General features: G+C 37.5%; 2 protein-coding genes across 7 annotated transcripts; one reads left to right on the forward strand and one right to left on the reverse strand.

Annotated features, from left to right (window-relative positions):
* Positions 1 to 887: 887 nt before the first annotated feature.
* On the reverse strand, positions 888 to 8042 carry LOC135100672 (acyl-CoA dehydrogenase family member 11-like). 3 transcript variants are annotated; one of them, XM_064003810.1, is made up of 15 exons: positions 7727 to 8042; positions 7200 to 7277; positions 6343 to 6471; positions 5895 to 6067; positions 5531 to 5672; positions 5066 to 5256; positions 4739 to 4838; positions 4454 to 4608; positions 3946 to 4039; positions 3634 to 3784; positions 3347 to 3490; positions 3007 to 3196; positions 2726 to 2834; positions 1987 to 2154; positions 888 to 1299 (listed from the first exon to the last, which is right to left on the reverse strand). In XM_064003810.1, the coding sequence occupies exons 3-15, from the start codon at positions 6464 to 6466 to the stop codon at positions 1124 to 1126; spliced, it is 1917 nt and encodes a 638-aa protein (XP_063859880.1). In that variant the 5' UTR covers positions 6467 to 6471; positions 7200 to 7277; positions 7727 to 8042; the 3' UTR covers positions 888 to 1123. The 3 variants fall into 3 exon arrangements, with proteins under 3 accessions (XP_063859880.1, XP_063859881.1, XP_063859882.1); XM_064003811.1 differs by having other exon boundaries at positions 7670 to 7853; XM_064003812.1 differs by lacking the exon at positions 7727 to 8042 and adding an exon at positions 7640 to 7683.
* On the forward strand, positions 7998 to 23062 carry LOC135100671 (uncharacterized). Of its 4 annotated transcripts, none has more exons than XR_010268859.1 (24): positions 7998 to 8122; positions 8335 to 8509; positions 9052 to 9232; positions 9470 to 9838; positions 10059 to 10216; positions 10502 to 10616; positions 11115 to 11259; positions 11401 to 11609; positions 12171 to 12283; positions 12491 to 12643; positions 13180 to 13261; positions 13607 to 13779; positions 13909 to 14180; positions 14481 to 14641; positions 14738 to 14907; positions 15098 to 15206; positions 15450 to 15533; positions 15789 to 15988; positions 16261 to 16402; positions 16711 to 16823; positions 17412 to 17613; positions 17969 to 18158; positions 18653 to 18828; positions 19024 to 19161. XR_010268859.1 is itself a non-coding variant. In XM_064003806.1 (24 exons), the coding sequence occupies exons 2-24, from the start codon at positions 8468 to 8470 to the stop codon at positions 20311 to 20313; spliced, it is 4836 nt and encodes a 1611-aa protein (XP_063859876.1). In that variant the 5' UTR covers positions 7998 to 8122; positions 8335 to 8467; the 3' UTR covers positions 20314 to 23062. The 4 variants fall into 4 exon arrangements, 3 of the variants coding, with proteins under 3 accessions (XP_063859876.1, XP_063859877.1, XP_063859878.1); XM_064003806.1 differs by having other exon boundaries at positions 18666 to 18828; positions 19024 to 23062; XM_064003807.1 differs by having other exon boundaries at positions 9473 to 9838; positions 18666 to 18828; positions 19024 to 23062.
* Positions 23063 to 24096: the final 1034 nt, after the last annotated feature.

A 24096-nucleotide genomic window follows, 5' to 3' on the forward strand; every position in this document is an offset into this window, starting at 1 on the left:
AGGCCAGGAAGGTTGAAACTCGCACTTTTGTTAAGGTTTTCAACTGATAAATTTGAGAACACACACACACACACACACACACACACACACACACTTTAGGCATTGCTCAGGATACAGTCATAATAAGTCATAAATAAACGTACAGAGATATGCAAACAGGAAGTTACTTAAATATTTACGACACACCTTTCCCCTTCACTGCCTGACACCTTTTACCAAGTCACCCTATGTAATGCCAGGATTTTTCACTTTTGGCTTAATCTCATGAACCAACCTTTCTGCCGTTGAAAATGCTGTCTGTACCTTTGAAACCTTTTCTTTGGTTCATTTGAGAGTGAAAACGGTGTCCGCGGTGGCCGGCGAACTCTGGCGCGTCAATTGCGTGGACTTGCATGACTTTTTTTCCAGATTCGATAGTTAACGTCACTCTTTTTAATTTTATTTATTTATTCTTTTTTGTTATTATGGTTGTTGGTGTGTGTATACAAATCTGGATATTGTCCACCTAATTGTGATCAATCTCAGGGACTTACTGAGTGATTGATGTGATTTCTTTTTTTATGAATTATAGAATATATTTTCATATGCAAGTTTTTAGTGATGTACAATGTACATTTATGAGCACAAGAGTTCGCAGGTTTTTTTCACACAGATAATTACAACTTTCACATTACTTTTTTTTTATATGTGGTTCATACATTTATAACATATTGAAATTGTGAATGTGTATGTCCATTACCTCTTGTTTAGCTTGTTTTATTCTTTTAATGTTGGCTTTCCTTTTTGATACAAGACTTATATATCTACCATTTAGTCTCTCTTTCCTCTGATCATGTACACATATATCTGTGCAGGTGTAGTATTCCAGGGTGACAGAATAAGACATATTTCTATACATATTAGTGATATATAAAACATTTATTAAAAAAAATACCTTTTCAATATATTAACACAGAGCACTGGTATCATACTAACACAGGCCACTGGTATCAAAACCCAACCAAATTATTCTTCAATTAAAATTCATTATAACTGAAGCCTATATTGAGCAAATGTGGGATTGTAAACATATATCCATAAATTGGCATTATAACTGAAGAGAATATTGAGCAGATGTGGGATTTTAAAACATGGGCCCATACACTTGATCTGTGAGGTAGCCTTCCATGACAAGACTGTGGTTATCAGCCATATACTGGTCCAGGGCAAGGAAGGTAAGGGGCTGCTGGCACCACACCTTGGCTGTCTGGAGGCTGCACATGCTCTTCTCCCAGGCAGCATGGTCCACAAGAAGGCTGCCTGCACAGTAATATAAGAAGTGATTGGTTAGGCAATGTAATATCCTCAGTTGTCATCATCAGTGACACATCAGTAACTGTAGTCACAAGAGTTGCAAGAGTTGCAATATTTAGTTTTGTCTGTCATTTTTGAATACTATCTGTCTTTTAACATTTTTTATTACAGTCTTTCACTTTGTTTTCTCAGCCATTCCATCACCTCCTAACATTGTACATTTCTAAGGCAGTAAGACAAGGCTGTTTGATGGAAAACTGTACATTAACCCTTTTGCTGCAATACAAAACAATTAACAGCACCAGAAGTAATGCATGAAATATTTTTATGCATTTACAAGAAAGAAGAGGATTAAAAGAATATATTTTGCAATTTCTACCCTGTTTAAAGATTGGAGATGGATGCAGAACAAGTGAAAATGTCTCAGGGTGATTAGTAATTAAGAAAAGATGCACCAAACAGCAGTCAAAGGGTTATAAGGAAAGCAACTTAAGATGGAGGCTGGACTTAAGATGTGTGGGTCACACTTTTGAAAAAATTCTTCCTCCTTCCTATTGACTCAACTTCGTAATTCCTACCTCCTTCCACTTAACTACCTCCATCCTCTTAATTCCTACTTCCTGACTCATATGGTTAAAACATTAGCAGTTATGACTACTTTACATAAGTATAAAATTTTTTAATCATACTTACCAATATAGATGTGAGCAATGGAATTAGCAATGTCTCGTGCTGCTGCCTGGATGAGGTGAGGGTGATGCTGTAGAAAGCCAGTTAGATGGCCCAAGGCCTGCATCACCTTTTGACATGAGTCCTCCAAATCACAAGGTCCTTTGCTTTGCTTGGCTTGCTCAACACGACCTACAATATAAGTTGTTATTGTCCTTTGCTGTAAATAGTATGTGCTATACTTTCATGCACTATATACTGTACATTCATTACTACAGATTAAGGATTGAAAAAGGTAAGCATTTAATATTAGAGGATCTTTATGTACAAAGTAGAAAAAGAAAATTTGCCAATGATTCTCCATATAGTTTTTAGCTCTGAATTAGCTGCATAGTACCAGGGCAAACAAGGCCAAGGAAAAATCATTCTGGCTTCAGTGATCACTGCCTGACTGGTAATGGATTGGAGAAAGCACACTGCTGTAATAATCTTGACACAGGTCTGATTCCTGAAGAGGGAGCCTTTCAGGTCAAATTTATCTATGCTTCAGATAAATTTCTTGGTGTTTCTATGATGGTCTAAAGATGGCCATCACAGTTGCACTGTGTAGATAGGCCCATGAATGTGTGTGTGTGTGTGTGTGTGTGTGTGTGTGTGTGTGTGTGTGTGTGTGTGTGTGTGTGTGTGTGTGTGTGTGTGTGTGTGTGTGTGTGTGTGTGTGTGTAACTGTGTGTGTGTGTGTACTGTTAATTATGTGATTTACCAGTGATGTCACTGTGCAGGACTGTGAGGGCATCTCCATTACTCTTGGTCACTGCTCGGAGGAAATCCAAGGACATTATGTTTGTTGTTCCCTCCCAGATTGGCAGAACCTGTGGAGTGATGTTCATGTTATTTTCAACATCACTGACATTGCTAGCTGCTGTAAAATGCCAAGAGGTCACATATTTAAAAAAAGTAAAAATACTACTAGATTTATTGAATATAAGAATGGTGATGGCACATGCACCAATTTTGACAATATACTTGTAGTTAAGAAATTACCTGAGCATCCCGTAGGTGAGAAGGTAAGCCGGTGTCCTCAATGTAACCCTGGCCACCAAAACACTCCAGCCCCTCAGAGGTGACCTCCATAACCTTCTTAGCTGTGAAGAACTTTAGGATGGGAGTCATAGTTCGAAGCACCAAAGATTCTTCCTGAGAAGCTACACCTGCTTCCTCTCTTCCTAAAAGCCTGTAATTGGATTTATCATTTCAATAAACAAAGACAAACTTGGAGAAATTGTCATGTGAGGTTACTCAATGTGGCAAAAATAGTTCATTTATTTTAATTTCACTTTGACAAAACTTTCTTCCACCACACAAAGACATCAGTGAGTGTAACCTTGCCATATGAAGACTGAACACCTCACAGCCTCTTGTAGCAACTTCCATCCTGGCAGCCGTCAGCTGGTGCAGAATGTGGCCATCCACGCCTTGTCCAAAGGCAACCCGCCGCTGACTGTAGTCACGCACAAGTTGTACAATCCTGATAAAGTGAAAAAAATAAGTACCTGGTAAAGAATTTTATGAGGAAAGGTAAGGCCATAAATTAAGAACACCAGATATTCATTTCACCTGTCAACAACAATTATAAAACATAATCTACAAACTATAATAACCTCAGATTACCTTCTCATCAGTGAGGCTGAGGATATGGCATTGTGCAGCCTGGAGATGGAGAGCATGTTAGCGATGGAGGCAATGCCACGCCCCTCAGCACTCACCTGGTGTGCCACAGTGCTGTCCAGCAGGAGCTCGGCTGTGGGCAGCTGCCGAGTGCCTGTCATGGGTAGTAATTGTTTCAGTGGTCTATCTAATTTGCTCTTACACTGATTCTCATGGTTAGTTCTAGCTCTCTATGGCTTTGTCAGTCATTTCCTACACTTCATTTCCCCTAATAATTCATCTGATGATGAGAAGCATCATAATTCACAAACTTACCTAATTTATTCTTCAATTTAATTATCTCCATTCCATTAAGTTTTCCGTCATCATTCCTTGTCTCCAAATAAAACATCGTCAAACCACGAGGTTTCTGTAAAGTAAACATGGATTAGTAGCTGGAAAAGTAATTCCAAATGTGCCAAATCTTTTGTGAATGTATCTTTGGAAAGAAAATTCTTCATGTGCATTTACAAACAATATGTTCTAGGATCCTTTTTTGATTACCCTTCCAGCACAATGAAATGTACTATTTCTAGCACATTATTTTCTCACATGATGAACAAGAACATTTAAACACTATTTCCAGGTACTAAACAAAGTTCTCTCACTCCTTAACTTAGGAACTACTTATCAGTCTTGAAGATAGAAAGATGATATACAAGCAGACATTTCAGTATTCCTTCTTCATAAAAGATTCAAATGTATGAGCATTGCATAGGAGAGGGTACTCTATACTGAACTATGAAAGAAATCTAGATAAACTGGACAAACAAAATAATATTACTGGCTCAGGTTGATCCTCAGAGATTATATTAGCCAAGGTGAGGGACATATCAGCATCTGTGGCAGAGCTGAACCACTTGTACCCAAATAGCTGGTGAGACCCATCAGGCTGCTCTACAGCAACTGTTTCTGTTGAGCCACTCACGTCTGACCCACCTGGCTCACAGGAGAGAATCTGTTAATAGGAATGTGAATGGCAAGTTGTTTTGAAAACAGTGTATGATCATAAAAAGTTAATATGAATATCAACTACAGTTTATTAAGTAAGTATTTTCATAAAGCAAACCTTGCTTCTCTGTCATCCACTGCCCTGATGTCCAAAACTGCTGAGGGTCACGTGAAGTAAGATGTTGGAATGCTTTTTGCAGATGGGGGGATTTGATCACCTGAAAAATAGGTAGACTCTTGAGTTTTTTCACTGTAAATGTACACAAGATTATTGAGGTGAAAAGAAAAATAATCTAGTAGGAAGACAAATGAAAACAGCTGTGAGGGATAACTATTCTTTAAAGAACACTGACATGTGGTACCCTAGTTATGCTTTAGATGCATGTAAATGATGTACCTGATGCAACGAGTACCTAACTAAATTTATGTGCTTCAAGCATCTCACCACTGCTGTCTTTGCTGCCCCATCTGTCATGGCCAAAGGACAAGAGTAGAGGCCTGACACAGGGGAAAAGAGGAACAGCTTCACCATCTGATACAGGCGATCATATTCCCCATATTTTCCTTCATAGGCAGTTGCAATTAGACCTTCTTCAGCAGATATTTTCTTCAGTTCCTTCCATGCTTGACATGTGACTGAAAACAAATTCGTTTGTACACACATAGTAACTTTAAAAGCCTTCTCTCACTGTGATAATCTTTAAATTAATTAGATAGGCCATCAAAATTAGTGTTAAGTATGAATGAAATATAGGAAGACATATTCTTTCTGTCACAAAAGTATATGAAACATATCAAATAGTTTTCATTCAAAACTAGAAAAGATGAAAAATAACTAAAAGTATTTCTTATCGATAGATAAAACCAAGACATGATTTTCTAAACTAATCAAATGTCTTTATGATAGTACCTAATTCATCTGTTCTGTTTCCCCAAGCATCAAATGGCCTCATGAACGGCTGGTTCAGCTCACATTCTCTTCCTAATGGGTAAATGTCTACCACAGCTTTCTTTCCAAACCTGGTGAGGTCACCCCACACATTATTCCGAACCTTTGGATACAGAAGGTCTTTAAGGCTTATGATTAGTGTACATACACATACAGTATATACATCCAAAGTCTAAATGATCATTCATTACTCTCATTAGTAGATTTATAATTTTCATTAATATATGTCATTTAAGAAATCCCAGGGAGTCAAGTTGTTATGTGGAAATTATATACAAGAATATTCTGTTAATTTTCAACAATATAAAGTGCAGTGAAAACTCACTTCTTCAGGTAACACTCTAGTAAGGTAGGACGTCAAGAATGCATTGTTGGTAAAGGGATTCTCCTGACGAGGAGGAGGTTGAGTGAAACGCCCAAGCTTAGCACGGGAAAACTGGATCCGCAGCCTTTGCTTCAGGCTGTCCTGGGTGTCTCTTTCTGCTCCATCAGCAGTACCTGGAAAATTGTTACACTGCAGGTGACTGGGAATTATTACAAACCTTATATAAATATGAACTGAGTACAGGAGTACATGGATTTTTGTTTAATATAATTTCAAATATATATACTGACTGGTGGAAGAGTTAATATTTGTATTGTTTGTTTTCTGCTTTGCAGAAAGAAAAAAAATCACCTACTTTAGCAAATTATAATAAAAACATCAATGGCATGAAAGTGATTGAGATGATAGCCCAGAATCATATTACAGAAAAATGCCAGTAGTTAATTACTTTTAGTTGTCTGTGAGTCAGCAGTTTGCTGAGAACATTGTGCTGTGGCACTGATGCCTCGAGTTCCACTTGCCAAAATCCCTCTGGCTCGCAAGAGTTGAGATGAAGACATAATCTGCCACATTCTGCCTAAAAAGATTAACTATCATGTACCTACTTTGATTTCTTCATTGATATTGAAATATTTGCCTTCTAAAGTTATAAGATCTCAAGGTTCTACATCAATAATTGTTAAATATCTTAAAACTCAAATAATACCATTTGCCACCATGTGAGAACTGCTATAAAATGTGATAGGCATGCAGGCCAAGGCCTAATAGATTCAGTAATATAAATTCAACTAGACTAGTGGTTCCCAAACTGGGGGGTCATGGCCCACTAGGGGAGCCATACAGCAAAATTTGGGGATCCATAAGCTGAGGCTATGAACACATAAAAATCCCAAGGCCCACCACACTACAACAATTTGAGGTGGAATTAATAAAATTACAAGTATTGCCGGGTTTTTTTTTTTTTTTTTCATAATGAACCTTAATAAATGTAGGACTACTGACAGTCACTGTAGTCACGAGATGTGGATTGAGGGGTGGGGGGGCCATGAATGAGGATCATAAATGAAAAGTGGATATAGATTAGAAAAAAAGTTTGGGAATCAATGATCCAGACCTAGAGCGTAAATTTCAATCACTGGGAACTTTAGAGGACTTTCGTAACAGTAAACTTATTTTCTTTAAACTAATTCGGCAACTCATATCGAATTGAAGATCTGTCGATGGCTATTTAGCTCACAAAACACCTCTAGTAGTCGAAGGAGTGTAGTAGTTACTAATTAAGTAGGTCAGGGAAATTTGCTTTACCTTGAAACTTGCTCACAACTTTGGCAGCAATCAACTAGGTGCTGCGTAGCATGGCAGGCCTCCAATGATCTTTGTACCCTGTGTAGATAATGCGGAATTACATTATAGCACTTGCGTTCGTGGAAAGTCTGTTAGGGGAAAGCTGTGGAAAGTAACATGAGATTAGGAATAGTAAGAGCAATATCTGCGTCACTTTCTTAATGTTATCTGACGCTGGCCTTCCACACTATTAGCAAAGTACTTTATTTCCTATCACTTTTTTCTCATATTTCTATTTTCCCAAATGCGATACGAGTGAGAGAAAAGTTATCAATACAGAGTAGAATATAATAGGAAAGCCACAAGAATACAATAAACTTAAGAGGAAGAAGATAAGAATCTGATCGTGGAGATACTGAAGAGGCAAGTTACAGTACATAAACTCCAGAAAATACACGAACATAGAATGTGTATAGACGAGCACAACGTACTACAGTAGCAGAGTGCGGGAAATTCTTCGTAACGGGATCGCTTTTCTGAAAATTCACCTTTCAATCTTTCTTTTTCAAGTCTCAGATAACAAGAATGTATATTGTTACGCCCTTAGCCTCCCACGGTTGTCGGCGGCCATCGGTTGAGAAGTGGGCGTAGCAAATCCACCTGGCGGCGTGCAAGTGGGCTCGGTGTGTCTGGGTAGCTCTCGGCTCTTGCTTTTTTTCGTATTACTAGCTCAGGAAAATAGTGTGGTTCCTCCCACGTGTTTATTACCGCTAGTAGTAGGCACTGGTAAAGGAGCGGGAATTATGGGAATTGGTACGAGTTCTTCGGTTGGCCCTGTGAGTCTACTGCACTATCTCGATGTCACCTACACCCGGAGCGTATTTCACACACACAAACACACACACACACACACATACGAACCCAACATCCCGAACTCTACCCTCGTAAGTATGGTAGTTTATTTAATCTCATCTCTTCTTTCACTTTCTCCAAGCAAATTTTTTCTTGATGTAACTCAGTGTATTGGTATAATTTAGCAACGAAAGCTTAGTTACTCCCTCTAATTCGTCTTGACACAGGTAGACTTGTTTTAATTATCTTATGTCTTTCTATAACATCAATTAATTAATATTTTATTCCTTTCTTTTTCGACCAGGTGCCGAAGGAGTTGTTATTGTCACGAAGTTGCTAGACTCGCCTCCCTCAGCCAGCCTCTTTGCTGTGCTAGTTATGTGCAGGGTTGAGCAAACAACGATAATTTAGGCTACATTCTCGTTCCTCACTTCCACATGGATGCCCAGGAGTATGAGGAAGTCCCGGAGGAAGTTGTGGTAAGGAGGTGTGCTAAACAAAGGCGTGTGACAGTACTTTGGTGTTGGATTTCAGATCTCTTTTCCGATAATACTAGAATAATATATGTTCAGTTCATTGGTTTAATTTTTTTTAAGTAGATAATTATTGTAAAAATCATCTTATGTTGCCCTGTGGTAAATATCTGTTGTATCTTTTGTATTTAATTTCAGATCGCCAGTCTTAAAATGCCGAAATAACCGATAATATAAGCGTTTTCATCTGAGAGCCCGGTTAGATTAGGTTCATTTCATTGATTTTACATATGATTTATTCATTGAGAAGAAAAGTACCAACTATTTCCTTGAAGTAAATAGGTTATCTCAAAATTAGTAAGCCCTTGTTATTTCCACAATCCCCACCTTTCAGGAGAATAGTGATTTTCCTCAATATCTTTGCATATATTTACTGTTCTAAGCAATTTTTCCTCATTCTTCTCATTCCTTTCAAGCAGTTATGAATGTAGGCTGGGTGAAATAGAGTTATTAGGTGTTTCCAAATGTTTTGTTCTTTTCTTATGCAGGAAACCTCTTTCATGTGTGGGGAGTGTTTCCTGCTGTTCCCAACCACAGAAGACTTTAATGCCCATCACTGTCAAGTGGCTGAGGTGGTGAAGGTGGAAGATAACAGTACAGAAGATGTGGATGTCAACCAGCCCACTACTTCCACTCTGGATGAGCCACAGTCTACAGAAATACATATAGGTGATATCTGGAGTCCTTTCTTATTTGTTTTATGAAATAGTAGCCCCCAAAAAATGTGTAGCTCAGAAACTATCTGTCATTTCATCACTCATTTTTATCAGTAAAGGTAGAAGCATTATTTTTATTTTGACACAGTTCTACATTTCTTCTGTTATATATGCTAACAAAGATGTAACCAGATACTGAAGAACTCAGTGTTCCTAAACTTCAATAAGTTCACTTAAATTACCCTGGCAGCAGGAACATGGGAGGCTGGAGAGTCCGAGGCAGCCATGGAGGAAGCTGTGGCCAGCATCCTTGGAGAGAGAATGAAGCGGACGGCACTTCAGGAACACCCACCCCCCGGGGTTCAGCTGGGGCACAGCTCAGAAGTGAGTGAAGTTGAAGTGGGGCTTACAAACATTAAGGAAACCCAAGTGGATCCTCTTCTGGAGCACACAGTTGAAGACACACAACACATGGAAGGCAATGTGCAGTTGGATGCTGTGGAGATCCCAACCACAAACCTGTACATGTATGACAATCCTGTGTACCTCAACCGCCTCATGAAGGACAACACGTTTGGCCGGCGGGTGCGTCATGATGCCCCATACAGCCAACGTTTGGGTAGGTTACATCCATCAGGCCTCTGTGTCACTTCTTTAATGTACTGACTGAATACATATTTATCACTGGAAATAAAAACAGGACTGCCATGTCTTGTGTCAGTTAGGTAAAGCTTGGAGTAGTAAGAATGTTGATATAAACAGCCTACCTATATGTTTGAAATTTAAAGATGAATACCTTGTATCTCCTCATAAATAATCCTCATACAATAATCTTTCAGGTCCATGGGATAATAAATCCAGTCGCATGCTCATACGACTCCTTGGGGAATATCCAAGAGCGTATTTCATTTTGGATAAAGAGTGTAAAAGAACAGAGGCTTGGGAGATTATTCGCATCAGGCTGGCTGAGGCTGACTATCAGTTCACGGTGTTGCAGGTGAGAACTTTATAGAAGTGCTCCCTGCTGGTAGGTTGACTTCATGTACAGGAGATACTATTTCATGCTTGTATTATTATCAGAACTTGTGTATTCCTTTGTTGAACATGTTAGATCTATTATACACACTTATACTTTCACCAGTCCATTCTTCTCACATCATAGACATTCCTCAAGTGGCAAACTCATTCGAACTGTTCAGATTCTTTAATGATGTGAATGAGATATTTATTGTTATATGATGAATAATTATATGTGCGCTCTGATAGTTTGAATGATCCCCAGATTCGCATGCGTTGGCGGGAGCTGTGCAAAAAATACCGGAACACCGTCAATCATAATGACATGTTTAAAACAAGAAAAACTTGCCAATTCTTTGATGAAATGAATGAGCTTTTTGGTACGTATGATTTCAAATATTTTGGGCCATTTGAAAATCTGATATCTTATCTAAATACTTCTCTATCCAGTTTAGTAGGTTTCCATTCATTCAGCTTAACTTTTTCAGTTGTCATAGTTGTTTACTGTATATATCAAAATATGTCTTTTTCAATTTTAGGTAATTAATTCAATCTTTTCTCTAGAGCAATATTCACCATCTTTGTTGTATGGATGCTGAGAGGAAAAATTGGCCCTCTCTCTCTCTCTCTCTCTCTCTCTCTCTCTCTCTCTCTCTCTCTCTCTCTCTCTCTCTCTCTCTCTCTCTCTCTCTCTCTCTCTCTCTCTCTCTCTCTCTCTCTCTCTCTCTCTCATGGATGCAAAGCTTGACATAAAGAATATTTAACTTTGCAATATAAGGCTCTAGCTGTGAAGTTCAGTTATGTTTAATACAATATTCACTAGTTAGTGTCTACATGGATGAAATGTCTAGTCTCTGTATTTAACTTGAAATTTGAAGGAGTCTGGGATCACCCGGCCACACTTCTGCTGATTCGGCAACTTGAAGCCAATGGGGGCAAACCTCTAGGCCAGAATGGAGGAACTCGTATGAGAATCAAAGTGTGGGAGCACATACGTCAGGTGTTGGCATCACACGGCTACAAGTAAGTTCAAACACATGCATCACTCTCTTCCCAACTCCTCATCATTTCTTACAGTGACTTTGTATATCCCCCTCACTGCGCTTGTTTTAATTTCAGGAAGCACTTACTGTACTTGTATTTAGTGTATTTTCCTTGATGCAGGTATACCGCTGATCAAGTTCAGGGTCGCTGGAGTAACCTGGTGACTCTGTACCAGAGGATGGTGGAGCACAACTCACGGCCACACAATGAGCCCATCACCATTGCCTTCAAGGATCACATTGAACGAATATTCAACTATGTTCCAGAGCGTAACTCAAAGTGGCTTAAGATAATGGAGAAACGTGGAAAATATCCCAAGTCATTGCCAAGTATGTAGTTATCATTATCATCATTGTCATTATTATAATCATTATAAATGAAACATAGTGTAATTTCAAGAGACAATAAATTATATATATATATATATATATATATATATATATATATATATATATATATATATATATATATATATATATATATATATATATATATATATATATATATATATATATATATATATATATATATATACATAAATATATAAATATATATATATATATATATAGTTCTAAAAATTTTTGTCATCATGTACTGATGTCATATCCAGCCACCCTAAAAGGAAAGCACCTGTTAGGGAGGGAAAGATCATCCAAGGAATGGTGCCACACAACTTCACACTTATTCATATCATCACTCTCACATTGCATGTTGTCATGTGTATGTGTGTGTCTGGTGTATTTGTGTCATAACAACATAGTGGAACACAGTATCATACTTGGTTTTTAAAAAAAATCTCCCTTTCTCTTGTAAGATCAGAGATCTTTATATTTCTCAAATAGCTGATGTGTCTTCATTTCCAGTACTAGACATGAGTCTTTTTATTTCAGAAAAGTGGACTGTACCAGTGGAGCGGAAGTTGCTGACCTACTACAATGAGAGAGTGTATCGTTTTAATAATGACCACATTGATAACACCACATTATGGAAGGAAATAGTTCAGGTAAATTCTGCCTTCTATATTTCTGATGCTGTTTCTGTAAAGAAATATAGCTCTTTTGTAAATATTCTTAAATTTCTTTTTTAATAATTCGAACATATCTTCATGTCTGTTTATCTTCACATTGGATGTCAGCCTGATACATAGATATAATATACTCTTGTAATGCAGCAGATTCTAGTGTTATGTGATATTACTTTCCTTACACAGAAATTGGAAGATGAAGAGGGATACAGTACTACCATTGAAAAGGTGCGAACTCGCTTCTATGAACTGACCAAACAGTTTTCAATGACTGAGCAACACAATTCTCAGCCCGGCACAATACGTCGAGAGTGCAAACACCATGAAATGCTATCTGAGGTAAGTCCTGCCATGTGCTGTCACCTACTGAACTCTGCAGAATTTTTCACTATATTTTATCACACTTGTTAATTATTCTTTTGTTTCAGCTTTACTTTTCTATTTCTTTCTTGGGTGATACCTCAGATTTGGGAGAAAACTGGATGATAATACATTCTTTACATAGAAACTACTGTCTTGTTATTGCTTGAAGTTTCTCTTATTAAGTAGTGGAAATTATGACATTTTTGCACCAAATTTAAGAACTTTTCCATCCATAGCTGATTATAATTTTAAACTCATGAAGATGTGAGATGTGTGGAACTTGGAATGACTCGGTTTTCCTCATTGCCAACCTCTGTACAATACCAAACCATCCAGGGATACTGTACTTGATCCTCTCAAGCACCCCACATTTAATTCTTTCACCTTTGTTTGATATATCATCTGTTATGAATACTTTTATCATTCATTGTTTTCCACATCACATACTTTTTTCCATAAGATTCTATATTCTTGTGATTTTGAAAACAATAACTTGCACATTATTTTTTCAGATTTATAACATCTACAACTTTTGGCCTCATGATAGATCAACAATTAAAATGGAAAAGACCAATACCATAAGAATGAGACAAGGTAAGAATAACAGTACAATTTGTCATTTCAGTATTGTCAACATCATCTTTATCTTTTTCAGCATCATTATCATCATCATCATCATCATCATCATCATCATCATCATCATCATTGTCATCATTATCTATATCATTTTCATCATTCTCACCCTCATTGTTATCATATCAACTTCAGTATCATTGTTTTAATAGGCAATTATCAGATTCTGTGCATACATGGTCAGTCCTTCTTATTGATGACATAATTTGAAGCAGCACAATTATATGCAGCTTACCTTATATATGTAATCAGGGATGGCAGAAGACTTAAGAAAAATTAATGTCTTACATTTTTATTGTTTTGCAGTCAACACTCAATTGATGTGGAATGAAGATCAGTCCCGTACTCTGCTTCAGCTGTATCCACAGGTTTTGATGTCCCATGTCACAAGTGGAGACCACCAGCCAATGGAGGAACTGTGGCTGCAGTTGGCAAAGGCATATATGAATGCTACAAATGATCGAAAACAGTGCTATGAGGTAAGTTTTTGTGTCTAATAATTTTTATATAGAGTAATTTTTCTTAATATGCACAACATTCTTTACAATTAATAGTATCTACAGGAATTTTTATATACAGTTTTTAATAGGTAAATACACATTTTTCAGATTGAGGAACACATTGCCTTGATGCGCCGGGGGTACCACAGCCAGAACCCATTTCCTTTTGTTACTGAAATGCAACTTCTGGAGGAAACAGAATCAACTTTTGGTTTTGTTCCTGATTCTCTGCCAATTTCCGGTGACCAGTTGATCTCATATTGGAGTCACAGAGCCGCACACCTCCTCTTAGATTTGGTTATTCATCACCGCCAGGAAGGAGTAAAAAATTCAGGGCTCTTTGAAGCAATCAGTCGAGACCTTGCTGATTATGGATATAGGTAAGTGTTATTGGTAATACTGAAGCACTTCTATAATAAAAACCTGGTCATTGGATATTGCAAGTCTCATTGCTCATCACTTACACATTGCAGACAGTCTCATATTGTGCAGCATGTTATTTGTTTTAGGGATAAAGATTACTTCTCAAAGAAATTTGTAAGTAGAGCTAATTCAAGAATATGTTAGGATTTTTAAGATCAAGATGAGAGTGGAATTGTCATTTATTTAGTACTGTATATGTTTCTATTTTTTATAGTATTGGACATTTGGCCAAATGAATATAACCAAGGTTATTTCAGATACACTGGGGAAGAGTGTCGCGTGTACTATTCCTTACTGAGGCAGGTGTACACTAACAGACTGAGGACCATCAAGCGCAACAAGGAAATGATCAAACCTTTCCCATACATGGACAAGATGGCAGAAGTGGACGCTGTTGTTTCACAACCAAAGTTTATTGGTAATTATAGTGATATACATTTTTTGTGTGGAGGAAATGAAAAATGCAGATGAAGAGAGAAAGAAACTCAACAGTTGTTTCATATATCTTCCATAGAAACCCCAGAAAATCGTCACGCTGTACTTAGTGCTGCAGCTTCTAAACTGGATGAGCTAAAGGGAAAGGAGGGTGAGGTACAGATGCACCATATTGCTCACTGGCTGATGAATCTGAAAATGTCCCTCAAGTGTAAAGAAGGTGTTGTTCCCCCTCCTTCTGTTAAGTGTGTAAGTAACTGATAATAGCTTTAACAGTCTTTCTTGAACTGTTGTCATTTTACTGTCCTTTGGAAATCATAAGGTTACTATACCATCTGTAAATAGTTACTAGTGCTACAGAAGAACATTGGTTGAAATATTGATACTTGGGTAAAATAGCACCAGGTAACACACTTAAGGCAGCATGTACTATTTGCAGCTGGCTCGCATCTTGGCCGAGGCAGTAGAAGATTCCTCACATGAAGGAAATTTGAATAAGTGCTGTGCTGCTCTTAGTGACCATCTAAACCATCTCAAATTGATAGCAGGTATGTTAGCTTTTGACTGTATACTTTTGTCCTCCACCCAGTGTTTCGTAACTTAAGCTTAGAAAGAGTGAAGGAATGATAAAGACAACTCCAGCCTTTTTTTATTTATTTATTTATTTATTTATTTATTTATTTGTTTACTTATTTTTCTTTTTATCTGTTGACAGGTATACTTAGTCATTCATGAAGTTTATCCAAACCATTAGATTTATAAGCCTTACATATTTGTTTTATATTTTATAGGAAAAGGAATACCAAATGTTGAAAGTAACATTACGTACAAAAGCAAAGGAAGGAAGACAACTGCAAAAAGTGTACCTCAGCCAAGTAAGTGCTGAGTGTCTGTTTTTATGAAGTAAGGAATGAATAGTGGTTTAATATTCATCACATATATGAATAAAAGAGAATTTTACTTATTTATCACAAATGATATTTGTTTTTGTCCATTATGTATGACTATTGGGAGGAGAAGAAATCATGTCCTACCATTGAATTTATGCAGAGATTTACCATTCATTATCTGAAGGAATGCTTCAGTATATTCCATGAATATAAATTTTTAAGAGCTAAATCTTTTTCTAGAATATGGAAATGTTCAGTGGACAGAAAAAAACCTGATTACTATGCTAAGGATCATCAAAGAGTGGAAGCTTCTGTGTCATGATAGTGCTGAGGCAGAAGTCGTGCTGGGAAGTAGGCAGCCCGTATGGAGGGAAGTGGCATCAAGTATCAGCGACCACTACAAGCTTGACCCTATTAAGTGTTATGAACGGTTCACCCAGGTAATAGCAGTGCAGTATTGTGTTGGGTAGATATGCATACAGTTGAGTTATTATGCAGCATGTATCAAATATTTTTTCCCTACAATGCTGGCTATAATTTATCACATAATGTTGTTACGTCAATGAACATGTACTGAGTATTGTTTGGAGTAACTGCATTTCTCCAGTTTTTCAGTATTTCCATTCTTTACTTTTTGCCATCATAGTCTGCAATGCTTGCTGCTGAGTAGGTATTGGATCGGTGAGAATCCAGTATTCCTGATGTTTTACAGCTTTGCCGGGAGTACAAGAGTGTAGTGACCTTCAATGCCCGCCTTGGTAAAGCTGAAGGAGTTAAGTCTGTCGTGTGTCAGGGATTGATGGACTTCATCATGTCACTTGATGTTTTCCATGATGCTCAGCTGGATATAAGAGGTATGTCTGAAACATGTGACAGAAATACATAATGCTGGTGCATAAGTCTTTGCCATATCAACTAAAAATTTTCATCTTTTCATGTCCACATAGGTGATGCCTGCCATTAGGACACATGTTTGATATATTCTAGATATGTATAATTTTGATGTTAAAAATCATCTTATTTAGGAAAATGAATTTCGGTGATAATAATGCTTGTTTGAAAGTAAACAGACAAAAGGAAATGTAAGCATAGGGTAATGATCAGTGTAAAGGACATTTATCTTTATAGATAGAAGGAACTAAAAGGTTTGTTACCACAACAGACAGGTGGTGGGCGAGTGATAAAAGTAGAAGCTGGGGACATGATGAGACTCTAGACCTTATTTTCACTGTGAGGGAATTGTGGACTGGATCAGCCAAAGTGAACTGGGATGTGGTGAGAATGCCTGTGTTTTGTTTGTAGTTTAATTAGAGGTCTCTCACTCCCACCTATTTTTTTTTCCTACTTTTCTTCTGTCTCCAACTTTTCCTCTGCTTCCTCCATCATTAGATGAATGCTATCAAAGTTTATTCTTTTTTTTTCTGTAAATGTATTTTTCCTTGAACACTGTTCATTCCTTTTCAGTTCTGTTCTTTTCACTTTTAACCTCTTAGCTATGCTTTCATCATCTTGTCTCCTGCATATATTTTGTTTATTATATCTTTGGCTTCTTTCATTTGGTTGTTAGTTTTTTCTTTCTTTTTAGCATATTTGGGAACTTTTTTTTTACCTGGACTGCTAATAATAGCTGACTATAAAGGCTTCCTCCTTCTCTTTCTAACACCACCTCCATTTTTCTTAGTTACAAATCCTAAGAAACAAAAGATTTTCAGGTTTCTCAAGATGTAATTTCCCAGATTTCAGACTTACTTTTACTCTAGTATATTATGTAAGTTTGAACTCATAATGTTAATTTGTTTAGACATTTCCAAAACTTGAATACCTTTGTTAGAAGAAAATACTAATTTAAATCCTATATTGTAGGTAAGTGATATGATGGCAGGTAGTGGCTACGAACATAGTAGTGAGAGCTGCCAACAACGATTTCATTATCTGTACAAGAGTTACCAGACAGCAGTGGAGCACAACCAGCACTGCAGCATGAGGACTCGCCGCCGGCCTCCATTTTACTACAAGATGAGAGATCTTTTTGGTACTTGTGATGTAAATTCTGCACTTGTAACAGGTGAGTATTGTTGACTCTTTGTTAGGACATAAGAAAATAAGGAGATTGCAAAAGGTCAATTATTGTCCTAGACAAGGTAGCTCTTGATCCTACACATGCTATTATTTTTATTATCACTGTCATTCCCCAGCACTCTGTTTATGATAAGCTTTGCTATCTTGATCTATGTAAGAAATGTAAAATAGTAAAAGATGAAACCTTCTTCCTCACCAAACTTTCATGGTACATTAAGACAAAATTCCCCATTTAAGTGGGAATATCAACCTGATATATAGATGTAAATAAAGGTCATGTCTGGGTTGGTAAATAATTAATAGATTTTCAAATAATGAATAAAAATTATTTGACTTTTCAGAGGCAGCTGAAAATCAAAATCAAGAAATCTGTCTTGATAAAACACAAGTCTTGCCTGTGCTTGTTACCTTACTGGGGAAAGTTAAGGGTCATTATTGTCACAGTGTTCCACGAAGACCCCTCCTCTTGCTTCTTGCCCAGAAACTCAATGAACATTTTCAGTGTACAACGTCTGTCTTTAATTCTTGCAAGTAAGTCTCTTTTTTTCACCAGGTACAAATCATGAAGATATCATATCAATACCTACCATAGGTAACAATGAAATCAATAAAACTTATAGATTTTGTAAAATCTTTGTGGCAGTTAGTAAAATGACAATTATTGTTTTGGTAGAAGTGATAAGTGTTTGTAATATAACAAAGTGTAAAATTGGAATAGTTTTCATATTCTGATCACTTGAATTTAAGTTCCTTATCAATATGTACCATGGAGACACAGATGAATCCCAAGTATAGTAAAAGCAACACAGAAAATTAATATAGTTATGCAATGGAAACGTTGGAGAATAGGGAGCATTTTTACATCTTTCAAGAAAGATGTATAGAGGGATCTGCATATATGAAGACATAATTAGGAATGTATGAGGCAAGAAAACTTTTTTCCAGGCATTTGCTTGACTAAAAAGAGAATTTATTCTAATTTTAAGTTAACCACATTGTTTTTTCCTGTTGTTGATCAACATCAGTATATACTTGCAGTGTGTGGAAACTTATGGTCCATCTCCACCAAGTTCATTATGATGCTGCAGAACATAACACCACAGTACAAGAGGACATGAATCTCGGGGATCTATGGCAGAAGAACCCCAAGCCAGTGGTGGCATATGGTCTTCATGCTCTTCCTCTTCCTGGCTGGGAAAAGGTTAGTCATGCATTTATTAAAAAAATACACTTTATCAAGAAGTACAGTTCATTAGAAATTTTGTGATCTTTTGCTTGTCACTGGAAGCCATGTAGTCAAATGGAATTTATTACCTTTCAAAAAACATAGTCCATAACTTTTTCAAAGCGTGGACATCTCGGGTTGTATTAACCTGTATATTTCTGTTCTGATCAGGCATGCAAGTGGAAAATCAATGAGTTATACTTGCTCATAGAAGCTGCTGTCGACTTTGTGCTTCAGCAGCCAGGTTTGGAGCAGAAAGGCAAGACTGTTGAGACAGTTGCAAGCGAGTTACTGAATGTGCATGGTTATGAAAAAACTATGGAGCAGTGTCAAGAACAATGGCAATACATAGTGACTACTTTCCAGAGAGGTGGCTATATGCAGTTTAAGGGTCAATTTAACCTCATCCATATTTTGGCCCCTTCTTTGCTGGTATCACTCACTAATAATGTTTATACCAGTGTGTCAGTAGCAACAAGTCATCAGCAGCAACATATGCCCCATGGAGCTGAAAAAACTACCGTCGCATCAGCTCCAGAAATTAGAGATGCTGCAGTGATACATACTTTAAAAAAAAGAAAGGTGGGAAGCCATCATTGTATTAGACTGGCATCAAAGGAGGAAGCTGATGATGGTAATGAAACTAGGTCATCAGAAAATATTGCATCCTATGTACAGATCAATGTTCCAAACAACAGGAGTATTGGAAAACATCAGGCTCAGGTTTCTATTAGCGAAGTAAAAAGAGAGGGGGGTTCAGTTTCACATTGTACAGAGAAGGGTGTTGACATTTCTGCTGATAAGAAAAATGGACATAGTGTACTAAGGAAACAAAAATCAAGCCAAAGGAAAATCAATACTAAACAAGTAAGTACTTCACCTACTGATGTAAAGTTGACAGACTCCAAACCCTCCTTGGAAAAAGCAGATAGCATAAAAGCACCAAAAGATAAAGTGCAAGTGGAAGTTTTAAGTATAAGAAAAAACAAAAACTCCAAATTAATTGAATGTCGCACAGTGGAAGGCACCAGCCCTGCCCGGACACTTAAGCTTTACTATCCAATAGACCACCCTCTACCTCCAAGTGTTAGGTACTTGTACATTCCTCAAGGTATGTTTCATCCAAACTGTGGCTCTCTATCAGGGAAAGATCCATTACCAAATTCTCCAGATAACCCAATTAAAGCTTCATCTGTGACATATGGCAAACAGAAGTTAAATTGTGAAGGTGATGAGCAAAATGAAGACCTGGATGGATTATCAGGATACTGTGCTGTAGCTACTGATACAACAATAAGCTCAGAAAAAGAAGCTATGTTGGGGCTTCTGTCTCAGTACAGTCAACATTGCCAACAGGAAAAGCAAAGATTACATGACATAATTCAAGAATATCATCAGGGTGACATTTCTGCACTGAAAAAAGTTCTCTCTGTATTTAAGGAACTCCAAGAGTGTGTCTGATATCCATTTTTGTATTTATTGTTTTTTTTTTCTTTTCTTTTTTCTTTTTTTCTTTTCTTTTTTTTTCTGTGTGTGTGTCAGAACATATTTTATACTGTGATAAAGTATTTTTTTATTATTCCTTCACTCAAGCTAAGTGGTGCCTTGATGGCTTTAGTGAATGTAAAACAACACATACACACACACACACACACACACACACCATGAAATTTCTAGAAAAAAGGAGAACTGAATCAAGATTCTACTATAATTTCAAAGGAGGTTATGTAGTCCAAGCATTGTACATAGGCCTCAGGTCAGATGATTCTCGAGACAGATCAGCCTGAGGGCAAATAGGCCTCAGGACAGTTGATTTTCAGGACACTTGGTAGTTAAACCATTTTGTCCCAAAAATATAATATGGATTATAGGTTTTGTGAAGGCAACATGTGGATCCACACACCATTATAACATTTGCCAACCCATCCAGTACTTACTTAATCACATAATCACATCCACCCATCCATTCACAGTAGCAGAGTGGGAGAGGGATGAGGGGAGGCATGCCCCTCCCATGCCAAGTCTGTTCTCCAACTAGCCAAAAACTCCTTCATTAACAGAAAGTGTCAAAACCTTTCAAGATCTAACTCCCCTTGTGACTTCTGGCATCTAGCCAAAAATATCTCCTATAACTTTGCTTCTTCTTTCCCTCCTTTATTTCAACCAGATGGCACTACTGCTATTACATCTATTTCTAAAGCTGAACTCTTTGCTCAAACCTTTGCTAAAAACTCTACCTTGGATGATTCTGGGCTTGTTCCTCCCTCTCCTCCACCCTCTGACCACTTCATGCTACCTATTAAAATTCTTCGCAATGATGTTTTCCATGCCCTTGCTGGCCTAAACCCTCAGAAGGCTTATGGACCTGATGGGGTCCCTCCTATTGTTCTCTAAAACTGTGCCTCTGTGCTTGCACCTTGCCTAGTGCAAGCACAGTGCCTAGAGCTCTTTCAGCTCTGTCTGTCAACATCTACCTTTCCTTCTTGCTGGAAGTTTGCCTACATTCAGCCTGTTCCTAAAAAGGGTGACCGTTCTAATCCCTCAAACTACCGTCCTATTGCTTTAATTTCCTGCCTATCTAAAGTTTTTTAATCTATCCTCAACAGGAAGATTCTTAAACATCTATCACTTCACAACCTTCTATCTGATCACCAGTATGGGTTCCATCAAGGCCGCTCTACTGGTGATCTGGCTTTCCTTACTGAGTCTTGGTCATCCTTTTTTAGAGATTTTGGTGAAACTTTTGCTGTTGCCTTGGACATATCAAAAGCTTTTGATAGAGTCTGGCACAAAGCTTTGATTTCCAAACTACCCTCCTACAGCTTCTATCCTTCTCTCTGTAATTTCATCTGAAGTTTCCTTTCCAACCGTTCTATTGTTGCTGTGGTAGACAGTCATTGTTCTTCTAAATCTTTTAACAGTGGTGTTCCTCAGGGTTCTGTCCTGTCACCCACTCTCTTCTTATTATTCATTAATGATCTTCTAAACCAAACTTCTTGTCCTATCCACTGCTATGCTGATGATACCATCCTGCACTTTTCCACGTCTTTTCATAGACATCCAACCCTTCAGGAAGTAAACATTTCACGCAGGAAAGCCACAGAACGCTTGACTTCTGATCTTTCTAAAATTTCTGATTGTGGCAGAGCAAACTTGGTATTGTTCAATGCTTCAAAAACTCAATTCCTCCATCTATCAACTCAACACAACCTTCCAGACAACTATCCCCTCTTCTTCAGTGACACTCAACTGTCCCCCTCTTCTACACTGAACATCCTTGGTCTGTCCTTTACTTATAATCTGAACTGGAAACTTCACATCTCATCTCTAGCTAAAACAGCTTCTATGAAGTTAGGTGTTCTGAGACGTCTCCGCAAGTTTTTCTCAGCTTTTCCCGCCAGCTGCTAACTCTGTACAAGGGCCTTATCCGTCCATGTATGGAGTATGCTTCACATGTCTGGGGGGGTTCCATTCATACTGCTCTTCTAGACAGGGTGGAATCAAAAGCTTTTCGTCACATCAACTCCTCTCCTCTAACTGACTGTCTTCAGTCTCTCTCTCATCGCTGCAATGTTGCATCTCTAGCTGTCTTCTACCGTTATTTTAATGCTAACTGCTCTTCTGATCTTGCTAACTGCATGCCTCCCTTCCTCTCGCGGCCTCGCAGCACAAGACTTTCTTCTTTCTCTCACCCCTATTCTGTCCACCTCTCTAACGCAAGAGTTAACCAGTATTCTCAATCATTCATCTCTTTCTCTGGTAAAATCTGGAACTCCCTGCCTGCTTCTGTATTTCCACCTTCCTATGACTTGAGTTCCTTCAAGAGGGAGGTTTCAAGACACTTATCCTTCAATTTTTGACTACCGCTTTGGACCCTTTTTATGGGACTGGAATTTCAGTGGGCATTTTTTTTTTTTTTATTGGATTTTTGTTGCCCTTGGTCAGTGTCCCTCCTACATAAAAAAAAAAAAAATGCTATGGCTGTGACCCCTATTTTAGAGCAGTGCCCCCTTTGGAATAATTATAGAAATTGGTAACACACTGATAAAAAAAAAAATTCATACTCCTGGTTGATTAAAAAAAAGTTTGGGTAAGGTAACAGACATTTAATAAGACGTATTTAATATAAGTTTAATTAATGTACACAGCATGGTTGTTTAATATGAGCGTGGCGCGCTTCCTCTCCTTGTTTACTTTTATTCCTTTATTTATTTATTTTCTTTCTTCCTTTATTTTTCTTTGTATTTCATTTTATTATATATATATATATATATATATATATATATATATATATATATATATATATATATATATATATATATATATATATATATATATATATATATATATATATATATATATATATATATGTATATATATATTTGCATAAGAAGAAACGTTTGTCCAATTCTGTGTTTATTTATCCTCCCTCTTTTCTCATCTTCTACCTTCCCCTCCTTTCCCTTCCTTTTCCTTCCTACATATTCACACTATGAGAATATTCACGAAAAAATTATATACTGGCTATGATATGTGTGTGTGTTGCAACGACCAAACAAGTGTCATTAGTGACTGTTGGTTAGTTACCAGGGTGTGGTGCCAGTGGGTTGACATTAGCGGGAGGTGGGAGGGGAGGCCAGAAACATAAACAAAATTGCGTTGTTTAAGACAGATCTAAAAAGACATCAATATGCAGAAAAAATAAACAAAGCACACATATGAGCGTTGTTTAAGACAGATCTAAAAAGACATCAATATGCAGTAAAAATAAACAAAGCACACATATGATTGTTGTTTAATGATAATTCGGAGTCAAAACTAATCCGAACGTCTATTTTTCCGGCGAGTAAATTGATGCGAGTGGCGGTTGCAGCGGCACCTGGCTGCCCCAAAATACCCCAAACACTGTATGTACGATGTGTGTATGTGTAAAGTCTCCTATCTATTTTTTTCTTCTCCTGCTGCTTCTTCTTCCTTCTCCTTCTCTTATTTTTCCCCTCCCTTCTCCTCCTCTACCTCCTCCTCCTCTCCCTTCCTACTTCACGCAATGAGAATATTAACGAAAAATTAAATATTGGTTATTATGTGTGTGTGTGTGTGTGTGTGTGTGTGTCCTGTCAGTTAAGGGGGAGGAACGATCACTTGAATTTCTCTCTCTCTCTCTCTCTCTCTCTCTCTCTCTCTCTCTCTCAAAACAGCCGTAACATGACTACTGTAACGAGCAGACAGCAGCGTCATTAGTGC

The sequence above is a fragment of the Scylla paramamosain genome, chromosome 5 (assembly GCF_035594125.1).
Source record: "Scylla paramamosain isolate STU-SP2022 chromosome 5, ASM3559412v1, whole genome shotgun sequence".
Classification (NCBI taxonomy): domain Eukaryota; kingdom Metazoa; phylum Arthropoda; class Malacostraca; order Decapoda; family Portunidae; genus Scylla; species Scylla paramamosain.